Source organism: Cibotium barometz, chromosome 47 (genome assembly GCF_041138505.1).
Source record: "Cibotium barometz isolate CiBa-2024 chromosome 47, ASM4113850v1, whole genome shotgun sequence".
In the NCBI taxonomy this organism is placed as follows: domain Eukaryota; kingdom Viridiplantae; phylum Streptophyta; class Polypodiopsida; order Cyatheales; family Cibotiaceae; genus Cibotium; species Cibotium barometz.
This window is the reverse complement of record NC_141092.1, coordinates 23,223,802-23,245,474: the sequence shown is the minus strand read 5'-3', so window position 1 is coordinate 23,245,474 and position 21,673 is coordinate 23,223,802. Positions and strand designations below refer to the sequence as shown.

At 43.1% G+C, this 21,673-nt stretch overlaps 1 protein-coding gene across 1 annotated transcript; it reads left to right on the top strand.

Moving 5' to 3' along the window:
* Positions 1-17,501: 17,501 nt before the first annotated feature.
* EDA35 (temperature sensing protein-like protein) lies at positions 17,502-18,965 on the top strand. Its single transcript, XM_086784625.1, has one exon. It carries the CDS (start codon positions 17,616-17,618, stop codon positions 18,891-18,893), a length of 1,278 nt encoding a protein of 425 aa, XP_086640751.1. The 5' UTR covers positions 17,502-17,615; the 3' UTR covers positions 18,894-18,965.
* The last annotated feature ends 2,708 nt before the right edge of the window (positions 18,966-21,673 follow it).

Below are 21,673 nucleotides of genomic sequence, written 5' to 3'. Positions count from 1 at the left end.
GAAGATAGCTAAACACCGAGCTTACAACTTGTGTAATGCTGGTCATGTACATTTAGACTAGGAAATCAGCCTAGACTAGCTCATTGGGTCCCTAGACATTACTTGGGCGGCCAGACATTGTATAAATGAGTATTGTATGTAAGACATTTTGACTAATGAGAACACATAATTCCATTCTTACAATAGAGTTTGAGTCTTCTTGCTCTTGTGATTGAAATTTTGCTTGTATGCTCTTCTTTTCTTCTTTGTTGCATGCATGCTTAGGGATTGTGTGGGTGAGTGATGGTGTTGATGTATGCTCTCTTCTCCCTCTCTCCTTCTCTTGTCTACTCTCTCATGCTTTCACTCTCTGTGGCATCTAAGTAGAGATTTTTCTTTCCATAGCTCTCTCTCTCTTTGCTCCCACCCATTTGCAAAGCTCCTTTGTGGTAATAACAAAGGAGGCAAGGTTAAGGACCCTAGCTCTCCACACAAGAGAGAGTTACTCTACCAAGAGTGGCTTGAGGTGAAAACTGGTATGACCCTTGAATTCTCCTCTCCTTCTCTCTATCTTGGAGGCTCAAGTGTTCTCTTTGGTGAATAAGGAACCTTGATTATCTTGATTCGGCACTCCCACTCCCTTACTAGAACTTTGCCCAAAGATGGGGAGGTTCAATGCCCTTTTCATAAAATTTATGGTGCTATTCACTGAGTCTGTTGACATATTAAGAGCTTAGAGGACCACGGTGCCTCTCATTTCTAGGGATTCTTTGCAGGTCCTACGTTTGCATTATTTGGCTCATTTCTTTACAAAGTGCTTAGCTTGAATGTGGTTAACACACCCCCCTCCCTAATCATAGTTCTGTTCTTGTTGGAATCAGAAGTGAAGCTCCATGGGAGGCTAGTGGTAGAAGCCCTTAGTAGAAGTCAAAGCTGGACTTCGTATACTGAGTGGTTTGATGGAAGGCTTTGTAGAATGTCTAGAAGGTGCTTTCAAACATATCTTCGAAAGTGGGACTTTGTGTATGGGGTGGTTCGATGGAAGGCTTTATAGGGTTTCTAGAAGGTGGTTTTGAACATATATTTGAAAGTGAGCATATACCAGCATTGCATCCACTATACTCGCTCATAGAAGCCAATTATTTTTGGCAAAGTGTGAGACTCTTGCTGATGTTGAAGGCCATGTATGCCCTATTGACCTTATCAAATGCATACTAGTTGAGAAATTCCACCAAAAGGATAATGATGAGGCTGAAAAAGTAGATGGTGGCGATCATATCAAGGTATGGCACTGCATCATAATCCTAAATGAACTTTTGCATGGAGCCGAGCATCCGTTCTTCATGTAGGACGAGGGGTGGTTGAGGAAAAGGGATCCATGGGAAGTTAAATTGCATCTTGAGGTTCTTTTCTAGCTCTTGCTCAAAGAGGTCTCGAGCCCATTTGCCTTTCGGGAAACAAACAGGGGTGATCTTGAGATACCTCGGGAAATAGCAATACTCACTAGCTTGTGGTCATTTATATCTCCCACGGTCTTGCTTGTTGCGATGAGATCTTGATCATTGATTAAACTTTTGCTCTAGATAAAATTTGGTAAGGCTTATGTCGAGGCAATCAGTGATATTGTGGGGGTAGGGTCCGGGAATTGGTCCAATATTATGAGAGCTCTTTCAATATCAATCTCGTTCAGGAGGATCATGCCAACTGAATGGGAAATCAGGGGGTGCATCTGTTGATGTTCTTGGATGGGGGGTTATGGGATCTCACCCCCTCTAGACCTATGGTGGGAGAGAGGGGTGGTCAAACGTGCGAGGCTAAGGCCTTGGTGAGTCCATTAAGGACTTCCTTGAGAGAGCTTGGTAGTGGGGGTGGCTTGGGAGATGAGGGGGGTGAGAGAAGTCCTAGAGATGCTAGAAGAGAAAGCCAGGGAGGAGTGGCAATAGGGGTTGAGGTGAAGACGATGAGAGGGGGAGTTGATGTAGAGGGTTAGTCCAAGGAAAAGGGTGTCCAGGTTTGTTCCTTCTCCTTGCCTTTGGCGGAAGATCCTGAGGCAGCTGAAGAGGGGCCTCTTGATGTTGAAGGGCCATGTGAAGCTTCATCATTGGGACCATATGTTGTTCTTGTTGTGGGGCCTTCTTCAGACAGGTCTTTGCTGTCGGGACACATCATCATGATCATTTTCCTTGGCAGTGTCCAACTCGATGGGAACAAATAGGTCAATGAAGTCCCCCTCATCTAGGTAGTCGGAGAAGAAGGTGAGGACTCTTCACCAAGACTGGAGGTTGAGGTAGAGGACGTGGCGAGGGAAATTGGAAGATGGTGGAGGGCTCGGTAAGGGAGATGGTGTTTTGGAAGAAGGTTATGCCAAGGGTGGTGTGGGAGGCATAAGGAACTTTGGAGAGGATGGTGAAAAAGGTGGTGGTGGGGATCTCCTCATCATGGATGAAGATGCTATGTTGGAGGAGGTTGACTTGGAGGGTGTGGTGTGGTGCTATAGCTTGAGGAGGCCATAGGCTAGTTGGGGAGGGATGGCGAAGTTTGATAGGTTGGTGAGCCACATCCATCAAGCTATCCACCTTTTTCTCAGTTGCCAAGGCTACCTGCTCTGGTTGGGGTACAACTTTTAGCTCTGATAAGTGTAGTTTGAGCTCAATGGTTGCATCCTTTGCTTCGATGACCCTCCCAAAAATCCTTGGAGTGCTCGAACATCTAGTTGTGGACCTCATCCATTGCGTGCCATTGTCTTAGCTCTCTGGAGTGTTGCGGTAGCTTTAGTGAGCTCCTTGTGGGTTTGTGCTCTGGCAGATCTGGCCCCGTCCAACTCCGTGTGAAGGACCTCCAGCTCCGGCAGCTCTGGCCAACTCCGTGTGAAGGACCTCCAGCTCACGCTGCCAACAACAGCAGACAAGAAATCCTAGATTCGGCCTCAAGGGCCAGGACCTGTAAACCTTTCAATGAGGGTGGCGATGGCAGCATTCTTTTGAGTCTCCAACTAGGCGGCATTAGCATGCACCAAGAGGAGAGCTTGCTGTGCTGCATTGCTCTGCTCCTTTTGGCAAGAAATGTAGGTGGCCGTGTTTCTGCTGGCAAGGTTCTAGAGTAGCGAGGAAAAGGCACTCGACAATTCCGAAAGGCGTCCCTATGTGAGGGGAAGACGGCTTGCGACAAGCTTTTTGAGGAGGAGGAGATGATTTTTTTGTATCCAATAATGTTCTACGCCTCATGAGAAGTAAGAAAATGGGCCACTTTGTAAATAGGCCATCCTCCGAGCATTTCTGGGTATGTTCTTGGCAAGAGGGATAAAGTTGTGGGAGGGGACTGAACTATGTTGGCTCTGCACGATCTTGGCTGGCACTTGGGCCTATGGTTTGTTGGCTGTGTGGAGGTATCCATCAGGTTGGTTTTCAAAAAATCCACAAAGGTTTTGCTGGCAGCAGCAGCAGAGCAGTGGCCTCTTGGTCCAACCTCTACTTCTGGGGGTTTGGAGAATCTACTGGGGAGGGAGCTAATGGGGTTAGGTGCGGAGGAGGCCTACTCGACGTGGTTGCACTATGGTAGCTATAAGGTTTGGGGACATAGTAGAGAACTTTAGTTAGGATCATGGCAACTCCGAACTTGCGAATCGGGTTTGCACAGATTCTGTGAAGCTCATGGTGGGAATGGTTAGCCTAGTTTACTGCCAGACCTTTCTTGAGGCGTGTGAGGAGGGATAAGTTGCATCTGATGTACCTATCTATCCACATCAGAGATTTTCAGCATGGTGAGGATGCGGGTAGGAGTGCACATGTTTGGGGGAGTGATATCCTCCCATTTGATGCCATCCTTGTTGACTAGGTCCTTGTGAATGTCTCGAACCATGCCTTGTGCTCGCTTAGCTTCTGGTAAGGTTTTGTAGGTCAAGAAAGGTGTAGAGCCTCATGGACCACATTGACAAGGGCCAAGGTCCAGTTGGCACCTGTGGCATCATGAACTGTGCCACTGCTCCTCATAACCCCTATTTTTGGTACCAAAATAGTATCAATAAAGTGTTCTACATTGGCAAAAATATTTATTTTATCAACCTTTGATGGCATTAATGCCTTAATTTTATTGCAATATTTTATGATCATTTTGTAAGTGATTGGCTTTTTTAGCGGGTTTGCAAATTTGTAAAAGCCAATGCAAATTTAAATTTGTTCCTTTCTTTTTGGTAGCATGAGAACCTTAGTCAACTAGAAAATAAAGCCTCAATCTTGATCAATTCACCATTGAAACGCTCATTCAGGCCATTACACTGTGGATAGTACGGTGTGGTAAAACTGCGACTGATCTTCATCTTTGTACACAAATAGTCCATAAGCTCTGCTCTGAAACCTGGACCCTGATCAGAAAGCAATTCCAATGGCACACCAAATTTACAACAGATATCCTGATATACAAACTTTGCCACCTCCTTAGCAGTAATTTGTTTCACTGCCTTTGCTTCCGCCCATCTAGAAAGTTAATCAACTGCAATCAAGATGTAGCACTTCCCTCGGCTAGTAATAGGCAATGGTCCCACAGCATCAATTCCCCATTTTTCAAAAACATCATAAGCAAGAATTGTCTTCCTCATCTCAGGCTTTAATATTCGTCTACTGTGAGCTTGGCATTGTTTGCATGACCTGCACCAATGATTAACATCCTTATGTACACTTGGCCATACATAGCCTTCCTGCAATACCTTATGCAAGGTAATCTTTGAGGCAAAATGTCCACCGCATGCTCCTTCATGGTTTTCCTTAAGAATTTTGTAGATTTCTTCCTTCCAAGGTACCCGTCGCATTATCAAGTCAATTCCCTTCAAATACAAAGCATCACCAACCATCACATAACTTGCAGCTTCCCTGATGAAACCATATTTTTTTGATTTTTCAATACCATTAGGAATCATCCCTGTTAACAAGAACTCCTCAACATCCTGTAAATTCTCCTTGCCACAATAAAATGATGCATGAGCTTTAAGAACAAAAACTTCACCAATCATTCCATGGGCTGCTTCATGAGCCTCCTCATTATGGCCTCGATCCACATGCTTTAGACTCCAAGCTTCAAATTCCTTCAACAAACCTTTAATCTTGAAACACATTTCTTTGAGTAACATATTCTTTGACTTCCAAACTCCCAATACCTGTTTTACCACAAGCAATGCATCTCCTCGAATGTGAATCCTGTGTACACCATGCTTCAAACATATTTGCAATCCAACTTCCAAAGTCAGATACTCCGCTTCATTGTTGCTATGTGCATCCACCTTAACACCCTTTTTAAAAAACAAGGCAACCCTGTGGATCATAAAGCACCAAACCTCCTGAGGCTGCATCATGGCTTTTCCTGTAAGAACCATCAAAATATAATAAGTGTGCATTGACCAATTCAGCCGCATCCTCAACTGGCTTCTTCCTTTATAAGAAGAGGACTCTCCTTATATGTCAGTAGATCAGCTAAGGTAGCCCTGGTACTCTCTTCCACCAAGAATGAGAAAGTAAACTCCTGCAACTCAATCACCCACTTCATCATAGCCTTAGATAAATTTGTGCCATTTATCAACTGAGGCAAAAAAGTGTAGCTCGTCAAAAACACAAAGGGGCGAGGCAACAAGTAATGGCGGAACCACCTACATGCATACATCACACTAACCATAACAAGTTCCACCTTTGATAAACAACCTTTCTCTAGCAAGTTTTACTCTGCTAGCACAGTGGACTGGTTGCATATAATGTGATTCTTTCCCCTTCTGTAACAACATAGCTCCAATTGCATCTTCACCCTCCACTGAAGGGTTGACATAAAATACCTGTTCCCAGTTAGGCGCCTGCATTGTAGGAATAGCTCCCAACACCTCTTTCACTTTTTGGAAAACTACCTCACACTCCTCCGACCAATGTAAAGGATCATGCTTTGCTGCTTGCTGCAAAGGATATAACAACTGTGAAGATAGAGAGATGAATCGAGCCATATACTTCACCTTTTGCACAAAAGTAGCCAGTTGCCTTGTATTCTTTGGTGTAGGAAGAAGAAGAAGAGACTTGACTTTATCAGGATCCGGATCAATACCATTCTCTGAAACAACATGGCCCAAGAGCTTCACCCTCGGTTGAGCCAAAAAACACTTTTTTGGATTTAATTGACCACCACACTCATCATAACGCTGAAAAACTGTAGCCAACCTATCACAATGCTCTTGCCTGGAGCTGTATATACAAAAATCATCAATAAAATCCTTCACAAACTTGTTCAAAAAAGGAGATAATACCCAATTTGCCCTTTTCTGATAGTAGGCTGGCCCATTCATCAATCCAAAAGGAAGAACTTTGTAGCAGAAACACCCCCACGATGTAATGAAAGTCGTCTTGCGTTGATCTTCTTCTGCAATCTTTAACTGGAAATAACCTGAAAACCCATCACAAACACTATATCTTTCATATCCAGCTACAGTATCTAAGATCTCATCCAAAAAAGGTAGGGGGTAAGAATCCTTCTTTGTAGCAGCATTCAAAGGCTTGAAATCCACACATATGCGCCACCTGCCATTCTTCTTTGGACTCACCACCGTAGGACTTACCCACTCAGCTGTGTCCACTTGTGTAATGAAACCTGCACTCAACAGCTTATCAACTTCCTCTCTCAGGGCTTGCATTTGTTCTCGTCCCATCCTGCGAAGCTTCTGCCTAACTGTTTTTACACCTTCTTTCAATTCAATCCTCAAATCTGGCCCTTTAAATCCTCGAATCTCCTTATAAGAGGTGATAAACAATTCTGGAAAATGAGACAGCATATTAACATATCTAACCTTTTCTCCACTCGAGAGATCCGGACTCAGCATTCCTTCAATCAGCTCCTGCTTCTTCTTCACTTCTATCTTTGGCTGCAGTAATTCCTCGATCACTTCATACGACCCCAAGGTATCTTCTCCCTCAGCACCCACTTCTTGCACTTCTTTATCTTCATTACCTTGTTGTTCTGATATTAGGAAAGCCACATCTGCCTCTTCTTCACTAGAAGCAGTAGTCGATGAATCCATCCCTGATTCAGAAGTACTGGTGGTAGTTTCCTCTTCACTCGAATCCTGTGGCCTCTCCCACACATCATTCAAAGATCTCCTACTATGCATCTCAAAAGATTTTTTATTACCCCACTTATTATGCAAAGAAATGGTCCCATACCTCCAGTCTAGTACTGCACCCACCACTCGCAATCAGGGTCGTCCAAGAATAATTGGAAAAGCACCAAGACCCGCAGGCATCACATGAAAATCTACAGTAGCTTTGACATTAAAAGCTTCAATTTCCAACTCTTTTATCATACCAAGACATTTTACCTTTTGATGATTAGCCATCCTGATTCGAAAACCAGAAACCCCAGAGACTCTCAAGCCTGAGTGCTCCACACATGATTGGGTAATCACACAGATTTGAGCTCCTCCATCTATATAGGCCTGACCAAGGTTCCTACCTTTACTCCACACCTCCACAATAGGGCAAATATCTGGAAGCTCTTTTAAAGATAGTACTTTAACTGACCTCTTCTCTGACTCCTTTTCCATTGGATTCACAAGTCCCTTCCATTGCCTTCTCAATTTTGGCACCATCTCCACCAACTGCCCAAAGGTGATGTTGGCCTTCCTGTTCACCAAATCAGATTTCAAGTCATAGCTGGTTTGCCCATCCCCCAGTGGGAAGTCTGACACCTGGAACCTTCTACGAGGCTTCCGTTTCCTTTTAGCTTTCACATCTTCTCCTTCCTGCTGCTTCCCCTTCTTACGGCTGGGTCCAGTCACCCCTTTTCCTTCTCTTTCATCCATTGTGTGGGCATCACATCCCCTTCTTCTCTCACCTGAACATTCTCCAGAGTAACAACATTCACGACCTTTGCCTTCCCCTTCTCCTCAGCTGTGATTCCACTGGGGCCTACTTGATCCCTGATATCAATACCATAATCATTTGACCTGTCAGGTAACTGTGAAGGTAGTGGGTACATATCACCACCCATTCGCTGAGGCTTATCACAATCTGTACTCAGATGACCAAGCTCACCACAGTTCCAGCATGTAGGGATAAAACGACGGCCCCTACCACGACCACGTCCATACCCTGCTTGTCCATCTCCCCCTTCATGATTATTGCCTTTGCCTCTACCACGTCCACCACCTGTACTTCCCATTAAATTTAAGCTCAAATTCTTCATAAGATCAACCATCTGTTTCATATCCTGTCGCAATCCCTCATCAGAACCTGCAGGAACCATAGGTACTCCTTGACTAGCTTGTGGCACCATCTGCATAGCCTGGGCTTCAGAGGGCTTCATCCTCTCAACCACTGCATTCATGGGTGTGGCCTCCACTCTACGAATCTCCGACTGTGCTACAATTGGAATCATCCCCAGCCGATTCATCCGTTGCAACTTCCAATCCTTTGATTTGGCAATTTCCACCGCATCCTCATAAGACCTGGGCGTCTTCATCAATTCCACTTTCCAGCGAATACTTCTCTTAAGCCCGGCTACAAATTTGTTTTTCTTCATCATGTCAGGAGGTACCTGGTCTTCCCCTAAAGCCCTACATAAAGTTCCCCACAGCAAAGAGAATTTCTTGACATAATCATCAATTGATTCCAACTCACCTTGTGTCAGAGCTTGCACCTCATGCCAAACCTTGTCGGGGTCTTCTACCTTCTTGAACCTGTTGCTAATTCAATCCATTCTCAGTCATATCAAGATGTGGAACAGCAACCCTCAATGACTCCTCATAAGCTCTGTACCAGGTCCTTGCATCCCCTTTCAAGCAAATGCTTAGTAGCCGCAACACCTGTATTGACTCATTGATGTGGTTGCTTATGCATGCAACCTCCATCCTTTCCAGGAAATCTGCCACATCCTCATTAGGGCTACCATAAAACTCTGGATAAGACATCATTTTAACCCCCAAATTTCACCTCGAAACCCAAGAAAAACACCTTCCCTAAAACTCTCAACTCCTAGGGCATACACCCTGGTAAACTGAAGAAAATAGCAGAGCTATCCTCAGTGGGGGCACCAAAAAACTGTCGGGAGGCTGGAAAAAGAAGAAATGCCTCTATAGCTACCTGCCCAGCAGCCTTGGAAGACACAACAAACATGAGGGGCACCACCAGCACGATGCTGGAAATAGAAAACTCTCTAAATACCACACAGAGATACCCAAAGAAAGGCAGTTTCAACAGCTCACATATCTCATTATAAAAGCCTTTTATCTGTCAGCAAGGCTAAGCCACTCACATATCATCAACACAAACCCTATTGTCCATTTACAAGGGGTGATCCATCACATAAATTTACAAGGGGTGATCCATCACACATAAATTTTATCAATTGACAAGCTTCAACCCACTCTTCCTTGCACTCTCCTTTTATCACACACTCACAGCAACAACTCACACACACTACCCAAAGTTTTCCCTTGTTTTCACACCAGAGGCCTCGAAACAAGGCAGCTACCACACCTCTTCCTCTGCAGCTGTGCTATTCGCTAGCCACCACTGTCGTTGAAGCGGCCCTTTCACCCAGTCAGTTGGTGCCAACTTCACTTTACTCTGCTCTCTCTCTTAGCTTCATTACCCCCGACACCAGCCTCCTTCTCTTGGTTCTCAGCCTGTGCCTCAACCGAAGGCAACTCTCTTGCACTACCAGCAAAACTGCCAGCTCCCAAAACAAAAAACCAGCATTCCCTCTTCAAAAGCGGCACGACCAACACCCATTTCCTACTTTCTCTGCAGCAGCCACAAATTCGTGTTCTCTTGCGTAGCCTGCCTGTAAGTGCCCGAGAGGTTCCCTTTTCGCTAGCTCTACCTGCTCACGAGCTCTCTTCCTTCAGGGCAGCTGCACCAACAAAACCTTGGCTGCCTTCTCTGCACGCATGTAGAGAAGGAGCAGCTACCCGACTATATCCACAAGGCTCTCCTCTGTGTGCTCTGCATAGCCACCCAAGAGGTCTTCCACAACCAGGCGGCCACCCTTCTCTCTTGTCTGCAGTTCCCGGCTCTTCCCCTTCGTTGCTCACACCAGCTCGAGACCCTCTGTAGCTCTTCGCCAGGCGACCTCCCAGTTTCTCTTTGCCAGCTAGTCGGCGTCCTCTTGCCTGCGCACTCAGCGCTTGTTCAAAGGCAGCTGCCCCTCGCTCTACTGATTGACCCGACCCCCGCTACACATCAGGCGGCTATCTCTCCATGCCCGTCTGCTTCCACTATCCAGGCGACCACAAGGCGGCACTTTCAGCTTCACCACCTCTCCTCGAGCCACTTCAGCGCAACCACCAGACTATTTTCGCACAAGGCGGCTCCCTCTGTACCAGGCGGCTCCTATTCTTCTTTACGCTCTCTGCTGTGCAGCGCTTTTTCAAGGCCGACTCTCTCTCTATTTGGCAGCCCTTCTCTTTTTTAGCCGTCGCCTGCTGAATCCCCCCAAGGCGGTCTCTCTCTCCTTCCTTCACACCTTCGCCACCTTCTCGATGGTGTGTTGGCGTCCAACCAAGCTTCCACATGGCCATTTATAGGGTGGCCACATAACCTATATATATTTTTATTTATTAAAGCCTCAAAGCCTTAATAATGGCCACCCACTAATGCTAAAAGAGCCCCTCTCCTTCCTTCACTTCGGATCATCACGCCGCGCCCACAACTTTCCAAAACCAGTGCCAGAGCTGCCCACAGCTTCGTGATCAGCAGCATCAACTTACCAAACCAGACCATTTCCCAGTCGGTGCCCTGCTTTGCCGGCCATCTCCACCTTCATGCTAAAAATGGAGTGCCATCTCTGCATCCAGAATCAACCCCAGATTGACCAACCATCATCACATTCGAAGTTCCCGGCACACTTTCACATGCAGGCATCACCATCAGCTCGTAAAAAAACCATAAAACCACCCACTCTGTACAATTGCCAGGGCATTCACGGCAAAGTTTATTCGTAAACCATGCATCCCATATGTACACGGACTCAAAACACCTTTACAGAATTTTTCCTGACCATGAAGAAATTCCATGGGAGCTTGCATTGGGTGAGCAAGGAGAGCTATGGTGGGTGTATGTGAATGGCATTCATAGTGCTAGTGTAGTATGAGTGAGATAGTGATTATAGATGGGCAAGATAGAGGTAGAATAGCAAACCCACAAATTTTTCCTCATTCATATGGCCTCTTAAATAGGCAAGATACATGGCTACACTTTTACAAGGATTGGTGCCATTTGGCAATGACCTTTTATTCATTGGCTTGTGCTATTGCATCCTTTTTTAATTGAACCACCTTGACTTTGCTCTAATGCTATTGAACCACCCTTTCTATCATTTACTTTTCTTTCTAAAGGTGCCATTGGCTTTATGTAATGTGAGATTATGTGCTCATAAGCACATAGCAAGCATCACTATTTTAACACTTTGCAGCAAACATCACTGCTTGTAAGGTTCTCATAGCTGTGGGTTATGGTGGCCCACCTTAATGGATGACATTGCTGAGTATGTCAAATGATGTGATGAATGCTCTCGTGTAGCAATCGCTCGTTTCAAGGATCATATGACCTTGAAACCCATTATGTCCTTACAACCATTTAAAAAATGGGGCATAGACTTCGTAGGACCCATCAGTCCGACATCCAAATACACTCAAGTTAGATATATAATTGCTATCACGGACTACTACACCAAGTGGGTAGAAGCTCGTACAACCCACAAAGCTGATGCTCGATCAATGTGGCTAAAGTTCTCTATGAATCTATAATCACACGCTTCGGTTGTCCTCTCGAGCTTGTCAGCGACAATGGAATGCATTTCATCAACGAGGTAATAAAATTCCTCTTATAAGAGTTCCTTCTCACCCACAGGAAGTCCTCCCCATACTATCCTCAAGTGAATGGCCAAGCCAAAAGCACAAACAAATCCTGTGCCATTCTCACCAAAACAGTGGAGGCCAGCTGCAACAATTGGGAACAAAAGTTACTGGCTACACTTTGTGAGGAGTATTGTATTAGATTTTTATCAAGTTTTTCTTTCTATAGAGGTCCCCTCTCCGGAGAGAGATGTTCCAGTTCAAAACGTTTGGGAGTGCATGCCTAGACTTATCATAGAGCCCCTTTCTCAAAAGATGGGGTGATACATGCATTGCATGCCCTTTCAAAAGGAAAATGCTGAGGAGATGATGATATTTCCCCATCCTTTTAGGACCATATTGGGGACAAGTTCATTCTTGCTTTACAAAGCAACAATGTGGCATACAAGCATGAAGCCCCCCTTTCTCACAGATCTCACAGATGGTCTTATCCACCTTATCCCAAAAGGTGGGGATAAGACTAACATCAAGTGCAGTGGAGGTACAAGCAATGTGGCATACAAGTATGATGCCCCCTTTCTCATGTGTGGATAGTCTTATCCACTTATCCCAAAAGGTGGGAATAAGACCAATATCAAGCAGTGGAGGTACATCAATTTACCTAGATCTACATATAAATTCTTAGCTCAGGCATTGAGTTTGAGGTTACAACATGTTCTTCAAAGGGTTATTCATGATACAAAATGGGTTTCTTCAAGGAAGGAGTATATTTGATAATATCATCTCATTTTGTGAAGCTATAGAGTGGGCTGAATCGAGCCAGCAACCCCATTCCATCCTCTTGTTGGACTTTGAAAATGCATATGACATAGTGGATTGGGACTTCTTGGAAGGCATGATGGCACGGATGTGGCTTTCCCAAGATTGGATTAGAGGGGTCTCATGCCTATATAGGGAGGTCGATATCACATTTTTGGCATGCGGGGGACATTATGAGAATTTTCAAATCTCTTGCTCAGTGTGCTGACATGGATGCTCCCTAGCTCCCTTACAATATCTCTTAGTAGTGGAGACTATGAGCAAGTTTATTCAGGCTACCCACCACGAGTCTCAAGCCTCAGTTTGTCTCTACATATACAGAGGAAGAGTTATTGGACTTTTAGCTAATAGTAGATCATAGTGAGATGTTTTTGGAGGCCTCACATGTATGTATTTGTGCCTTCTGGACAGCCTTGGAGGTGTTTTGTTTGGCAGTAGGAGCCACCATAAATTGGCACGTCTGTGGGATTTCGGATAAGTGACTCTTCGAAGGTAGATTGGGGTTTAGGTGAAGGGTTCACTTAGATTGAGAGAGGATGCACAATGCCAGCTAACTTGGTTACCAAGTTGGCATCGACATCTCCCTAGCACAACAATTTTTTAACTTGTTCTCTTCATGAGCATTAAAAGCCAACTTCAACATTTGGAGTAGCAAGAAGCTTGATTTGGCATCTAGAGCCTTGGTCAAGCAAGAGGGGGGGATTGAACATCATAGACCCAACAATGTAGTGTAAGGTGTTACTGTGTGTAAGATGATTTTCAAAGGATTTCTTCATGATACCGAGCCATGGAAAGAATTTCTCATGCAATAGGAATATATATGTGTGTATATATATATATATGTAGGTAGTATGTGTGTGTGTGTGTGTGTGTGTGTGTGTACGTAGGTATCTACATATGTATGTATGTATGTATATATACATAGGTATCTATATATATGTATTTGTGTATATATACATAGGTATTGGCCTACATCATCTCCTTGCATCACTGTTGTGTTGCCTTACAATACTGTGAATGTGTGCACACAAGTCTGCACTTTGTACCTGTACCACATGTAATTGTGGTTCCCTATTAAGGAAAGATTATGGTAAGGATTGTTTTGCTACATAAATTTAAAAAATAAATGCATTGGGTACATTAGATATAGGTGAGGTTTGTTGACTTGGGGGGAGGGGGTTGGAATTGGAGAACCCATTAATAATGACCTATTTGTTGTCTTCTAATAACATGCATACAATGAATAGTATTGTGGGTATTTACATCTCTAGGTGTTATCTTTGACTGTGGAATGTGGTAACCGTGTGATGATAATTTTCTATGTGGTCTTGCTACATAGAGTGCACACCACTATAGTCAAAGCCATAGTGATGAAGGCATTATCGAGGCATTATCCTTGAATGTGGAATGTGGTAACTGTGTGACGATAATTTTCTATGTGGTCTTGCTACATAGAGTGAACACCCCTATGATCAAAGCCTTAGTGATGAAGGTTGATTATCTTTGTTCTTTGCAAGACACCTATTATATACTACTATCTTAAAGACAATGCAAGTACTAGGGTTATCCTTATCTTGCTTTTGTGCCTTAAATATATGTTCATCTCCTACTTAAACAACTTAAACAATAATCATCAACACTTGCAACATCATTAGTATCTTGATAGCCATAAATCTCTTCATTTGACTTTACTTTAAAGTAAAGTACCATGTGCAAATCAAAGCTGAGAAATATCTTCTCATATTCACTCTTCACTAAGATGCGACATTCCCTAAGCCAAACCATGGATGTGAACTAACTTTGGATATGAATGATGTTGATTCATAAACATGAGCTATTAGTATAGGTGTATGCACATGAATGATAATGTAAGCATATGGATGATAATCATTCATGGTGTTAGATGTGAGGTAATGAACAGAGGTGAATGATGTGAATACATGAACAAAGATTATTCATGGCATGAAATATCTTGAGACATGAATTATGGCTAAAGCCAAAAAGATAATGTGGCCATGATATATATAAAGATAACATCATGGCAAAAATAATTATGATAGCTTGAACCAATCTAGGATGTGAAACATAGGTCATATGGTGTGAATAATGTTAGTTCTTTGCATGAACAATGCCAAACATGAATGATGTTTATTCACATTATTAAAATAGCTTGTTTAACACATATAAAAACTAAACATATATTTCCTAATTTTGGACATGTTCTCCCATATAATTTGAACTTTCTTCTTCACTCTACTATGCTTCTTCTTAGTATTTCTTTCTTTGAATTTCTGCCACATATGTTTTTTTTTCTTTAACATTTAGATTTTTTTCTTACTTTGGCATTTATGTAAATAGACCAACATAATTGCTATCTTTAACATTACATTTTTTCTTTTCTCACATTCGTTGATTTTTCATTTTTTGTTTATTCTTTTTAATCTAATATAGTCCATAATACACTATTGTTGATGTGTATAATTGGGTTTGAATTTTATGGTACCATATGTATATTTAAAGACAATTGGTTTAGATTTTTTTTCTTTGTTTGACATTTATATAAACATACCAAAACAATTGCTATCTTTAACATTTACCTTTTTGCATTTCTCACATTTGTTGATTATTTTTTCCCATTTTTAATTTAATACAGTCCCTAATACACTATTGTTGATGTGTATACTTGGGTTTAAATGTTATGGTATCATATGTGTATACTTGGGTTTAAATGTTATGGTATCATATGTGTATTTAAAGACAATTGGCACTTATAGTAGTTAGCCAAGTCATGTTCAAGAAAGGAGATCCTTTATATTTTGAGCTCAATGATGAGCAAGGGAAAATTATTGCTTACTCAACCACAAAGACAACTTGAAAACTAGGATGACTATGTATACTTGTTGAGTTGGTGGAGAGACATTAGTCTTCTAGCTAGCAAGTTGGTGTCATGGCATTTTGGGGCCACTCCTTCCAAAGAATTCATGCTTCCCAAGCCTAAGATTCATGTGTAACTCCATAATCCTTCCAAAGATTAAAGGTTCATGTGTAACTCCATACCTCCCAAGCCTAAGATTCTTGTTATGGAGAGCCTCTCTCAAATTGCACTTTGTAGTAAGGTTTTGGTGTTTTTAAACCTCATTAGCTTAGTTCTCCCAACTAAATTCTTGGACACTTTTTACCTCTTAATAGGGAGATATAGTTGGAGCCAAAGTCTTTACTTTCTATTTCCACCTTGGCTTGTTAAGTTGTGTTGCTATAGCTTTAGTGGTTTTTGATAGTAAAGTGGAATTTCTTTGGCTTAGGGGGTCCCATATTCATAGGTTGCCTTTGTCAAATCCTTTTCTTTTAAAATCTTTTTGCAAATCTAGCATTTAGTTGTTTAAAGGAATCTGGTGGGGTTTGCTCTTCGGTGATCCCTATTGAGAGGTCATCTAAGGTTATTGTTGAGTCTTTAAATCCTTGGTGATAGTATTATATCATACCACATCTGGTTCTTGGGTTGTTAAGATAGTTTTGTGACTTTCTTTGCTGGAATGATGGGTTTTCTCTTCTTTGTCTTTGTAAATAAGGTGTTACTCTTGAGGTTAAGAGTTGGCAGAGGTTGCCAATGTGACGGAGGGTTGTTGAGGTTGCAACGTTAGTGTTTAGAGATAGAGGCCACAACATTTAATGATGAGGATTGGGATGCTAAGTGGTTTGTGCTTTCCTCATTCTTTAGGAGTATAGTTACAATTCTTATTGAGAAAACTAGATTTGTGGTTTATTTTGATGGTACAACAATTTAAGGTTGCAATCCATCCCTTCCTAGTAGGATGTGTTTGCATTTGTAAAGGGGTACATAGAATCTACAAACGTTGGTTTAGTTCTAATGTAGGATTCAACCTTGAAACTTTCACCATTATTTGTCTTATGTGTGCATGTGCATGTGCGTGTACGTGTGCATGTGTGTGTGTGTGTGTGCATGTGGGGGAGAGAGAGAGAGAGAGAGAGAGAGAGAGAGAGAGAGAGAGAGAGAGAGAGAGAGAGAGATGTTTCCTCTTCATTAGGGGGAGATTACGACACCCTAGGCATTTATATACACCTTGTCTTTTCAATGTTCCATATGTTGCTAGTAGCTTGTTCAGGTTGTACATGTATTCAAGGCGGGGTCTTCGCCGCTTTAGGCGCCTTTTGCTACACATAAGGTAATATATATGAAACAATTGGATGACACCTGAATCCATTCAACTCGTCCATCCAGGAATCCCATAAGTGAAAGGATTGGCCCTTGTTTTCAATTGAAGATCATGTGTGGTTGCACCATGACCAACCTTTAGCACCATTATACTTTTGCAACACATAAGGTAATATATATGAAACAATTGGATGACACCTTCTGAATCCATTCAACTCGTCCATCCAGGAATCCCATAAGTGAAAGGATTGGCCCTTGTTTTCAATTGAAGATCATGTGTGGTTGCACCATGACCAACCTTTAGCACCATTATACTATTGCTACACTTGTCAATTGACCCTTGCACTTTTTGGTTGTTCATTCTGCCTTTAGCACCATTATTAGCAGAAGAACAACTTTAGGTCAATTGATGGTAACAAACAAGCACTCAACATGGTAATAATATTGTAGCAACCAAGGGCTCATTATGGAGCAATGATCATGTGAGAATTGAGGTGGTAGATGGACGGCGCTAGCAACGATGTTTGATTGAGAAGATATCTCTAGTCTAGATGGATGGTGATATTTACTTTGACTAAAATTTACTGGATGCTAGCGTGGCAACTCCAAAAAATAACAAATAATGAAGGAGCTTATCATGGGAAACATTTTCTTTTGCCACTCCTATACAACATAGAGAATGGGCTGCCCCTTTTCTCCCTTTTTCCACTGTGTAAAAAACCTTAGTAAAAGTTGGCCTCTTTACACCTTAGGAAAAATAAGCCTCGAGGGAAAAAATGCCATGGCATGGCAGGCCAAGCATGAGTCATCTTCTTGTTGGTCTTCGCCATGAAAGCCCGAGAGCTGGAGCTTTGTCAGATCCAGCAATGGTACCCTCGTTTCCGACCCGTGTCCCTGAAGACGATCATCCACGCGCTGCCGGAGTCCTTCGTGGCCTATCTGCAGGAAGACGGGTTGTTCCTCCCGCGAGATAGCGAAGCCCTACCTGCACGACGGGCGGAGCGTGGCGGCGGCGCCGAATACGACGACGATTACCGCCGTTGGTCGGAGGAGGACGACGACACCGACGAACCGGAGGCGCCCTCCTTCCCTCAGCTCGAAGCAGAGGTCGCGGCCTCCATAGAAAAGCTGGGCGGCTCTGTCTTCCCCAAGCTTAATTGGAGCGCCCCCAAGGACAGCGCCTGGATTAGCTCCACTGGATCCCTCCGCTGCACAAACTTCGGTGAGATCTCCCTCCTCTTGAAAGCGTCCGACACCCTTGTGCATGATCTCTCCCACGCTTTTGATTCCTGTGATGATAAGCCCTCACATAAGCCCGACAAATTCTTCCTTGCCCTGCGCAAATGGTACGACATGCGGCCGGAGATGGAGTTCCGAGGGTTTGTGCGACATGGTCTTCTTGTCGGAATCTGTCAGCGGGACATTACCGTCTTTTACCCTGCTTTATTAGAGTCTGCAGAGACCCTTGAATTGGCCGTTTTTAGGTTTTTCATGGACAGCCTATGTGAGGCTTTTGAATTAGAAGATTACACCTTTGATTGCTATGTCACACGTGCCGGAAGTGTCAAGCTTGTAGACTTTAACCCCTGGGGAGCCTTCACCCTTCCCCTCCTCTTTACATGGGATGAGCTAGATGAGATTTACACAAAGTTTGCACTAGCCCTATCAGAGATTGGTGTTGCAAACCCTGATGGTGGTGGCCTTAACCTTAATCATGGTGCCATAAACCCTAATGATGGTGTCATAAACCCTAGTGATGGTACCATAAAACCTCATGATGGTGTCATAAACCCCATTGAGGGTGTTTCAAACCCCAATGAGGAAGAGATACATGTGCCTGTAATTTCTGGTGGCTTGGATTCTTGCAGTATCAAACCTCATGTGAAAGGCAAAAAGTTTTCGAATATCACACTCCACGAACGGGGCTCCAAGCCGGAGTTTCGAATTGTCAAGAGCAATTGTCATGTTCAAGTTAATCTAAGGATGGCTGGGGGCGTCCCTTATGATTATGTGGAAACTGGACCTGGTAGCGCGTGGGATGAGTTTTTACAAAGAGCTGGTGAAGAGTTACAGCAGCAGAATAAGAACACTGCTGCAGGAGGCTAGATTCAAATCGGTGCAATGTAATTTTGGTTTTTTTTTAATTTAAAAAAATACGGATCACACTGGACTTTGAAGCCTTTTTCAAGAGTGAGGATTAACAGAATTTATGCATTTGAAATCTATCAAATGTGATCTTTTTGTAAATGGTGACATGCAAAGACAGTTTCACTTTTTTCTTTTAAAGCGGATTTGTAAGCAACATTGGCATTCTGTTTTTCTTTCTTAAGCATTTGGAATCCATCGTTTTTTGCACCTTCTGTCATGATTGTCTGGTTGGGGGCCCGCCGGGGGTGGGGGGGGCTTTTGTTGCCTTTTTTGGATGGCCTGCTTTTGTTGCCTTTTTTTTGTGGCAGTTCCTTGACGCTTTGAAACCTTCTCTTACCAGTCTTGTCTTGGGTTTGAAGAGCACTTGTAGTAGAAGCAAGCCTGGTCCCATGTTAAGGTAAGGTAAGGTTTTCTTTGATTTCTGACTTCTGGAATTTCTTATTTGGGTAAAGAATTATAAAGTTTTGTAGACTAAGTCTTTGGATTGGAATTTCTGGTTTGGATAGAGTCATCTTCAAGTTTTGAAGCCTTACTTTTTTCAACAGTGACGGCATCTTTAATTTGCAGTGACCGTTCACTCATCCAAAGCTTATATTAGTAATCTACTTATTCAAGCATCTGAAGGAGTGAAGGGAGACAGAAACCCAAGAATTGATTAGGGGATCTCTCAGCGCCTGTGCTGTTGACGTCCCTTTATGCTTCTACATGCTTGAGCTGTGTTGGAGTGAGCTCCTTTTATATCCATCCTCAAGTCATTTGAACTTGAATTGCAGCTCCTCATCCCCATGTCGAAAGTCATGCATGTTGCATGTACGAGGAGAATGTGTGGGACGATGACATGTATTACATGGAGGGGCAGAAATGTGTTAGCCCAGTACGCTTCAACCAATGCCCTGGAATGCTATGGTGGTTGGTGAAATCACAGATTCTCGAAGTGATGTAACAGGATTAGGCATAGGATAATTTTCATTTGCAAGGACTTTGTTTGTTGAGGGAAACAACCTTTAGAATCCACTCTAGCATGCTCCAACCATAGAGCCATCTAATTCTTTCTATACGTTTCCAATGCACTGTAAGAACCATCTAGTTCTTTTACTGTGTTTACAATGGACTGCAAGAAGATAGAAAAGCCAAACAAAAGAGAGTGAATTGTCTACTAGTTACTGTATCCCAAGCTCTACAAGAGACGCTATGCTTGGAAGAAAATAACATGCTTTTTGACCTCAGTTAAAGAAGAGATCTCTAAGCTCCACCAAAAGCAGAAGGTGCAGCAAGAAAGGGCAAAATGATGGGCAATCAAGAGGCTAGACTAAGTGGGCAGTCGAGCAATCCATAGGGACTTAAAATCATAAAATATATTAATGAAAATATATGAAGACAATGCTATAGAAGAAGATAGTTTTGAGGGAAGATATTTACACAGCCAGAGGAGAAGATAGTTTTGGTTGAGGGAAGATATTTATAGAGCCAGAAAAGAACATAGTTTTCGTTGAGGGAAGGTATTTACAGAGCTAGAGCTGCAAAAGATTCCTTAGTAACAGGACAACCAAGGGACGGGAAGAACACCAACAAGGGGATGCTATATACACATCTATGCCAAGTGTCATTTTCTAAGGCCAACCAAAGTAGGCTACAATATGAAAGCTCAAGGATAGCTTAATGCTGGGTGGCCTTATCAATTGTGATAATCCTCTCAATCCTTGGGCCTCAATAGGGGCCCGGTAGTCAAAGGTTGTTGCTGGTGATAGAGGAGATTTGCCTCTATTTAGCTAGTGTTTTTTAAAAAAGGTGAGGTTCCTTTATTGCACACCTTATGGTCTGAGAGGGGGGGACCATACCTGAGTGGTAAAGCGCTGAACTCTTTCCCTGCAGATGCAAGTCTCTATTTATCCATAGTGAAGGCAGAGATCAAGTAGTATTTCGTTATAGCAACCAATGGGTGTAGCAAGATAGAGAGTCTCTGTTGGTTGCGCTAAAATGACAAAATAGAGCACCCTAATCACTTGACTACAAGTGACATGCTATTTTAGTCTTGTTCTTAATTCCTTTCTAGAGCTTTTTAGACCATATAGTTCCCACAGTTGTTGGAGATAAATCCATATTGGTTCAACACAACATAGCTTCACCCAACCCTAGATCGTTAGACCCCCATTGGTGGAAGTCAGCACTCACCATCCAAGAAAAATTTCTAGTTGTTAGGGCCCTTCTAGGAATGTGCTTGGACATGCAGGGATCCAATCATTTTAACCCTTTTGTAGTGTCCAGGAAAATGTGCATTCACAACCGTTCGTGGGGACGAGTGAAACAAATATGAGGTGGCAGTTTAATCATGGCCATCTTCAACAAAACGAAAGTGCACGCGCTACACGCTCTCCTTCGAGCAAGCTGTTCGAAGGAGAGCTACTGCCAAGGTCTCGTCTTCCAAGGCTATGACCACTCAAGACACTAAAGTCACAAAAGCTAAACCAGATGGCTCGTCATTCAAATCTAGGAAAAAGAAATGAGCCAGACATGCGGGGAAGGGTGATCCCAAAGCGGATTTGATGAGGATACAACCAACATAGCCACATTTGCAACCTTAGAGAATGAAGCTCCAATGGAGACCATGAGCAAACCTAACCCAGTGCCAACTAAAGTAAAAGGGAGACCCCTAGAGATCCTTGAACCGATCTAAGAGAATAGCATGGACAAATTAGCAAACGAATCAAATAGCAAGCTTGATGTTTCCTTTAGGGACA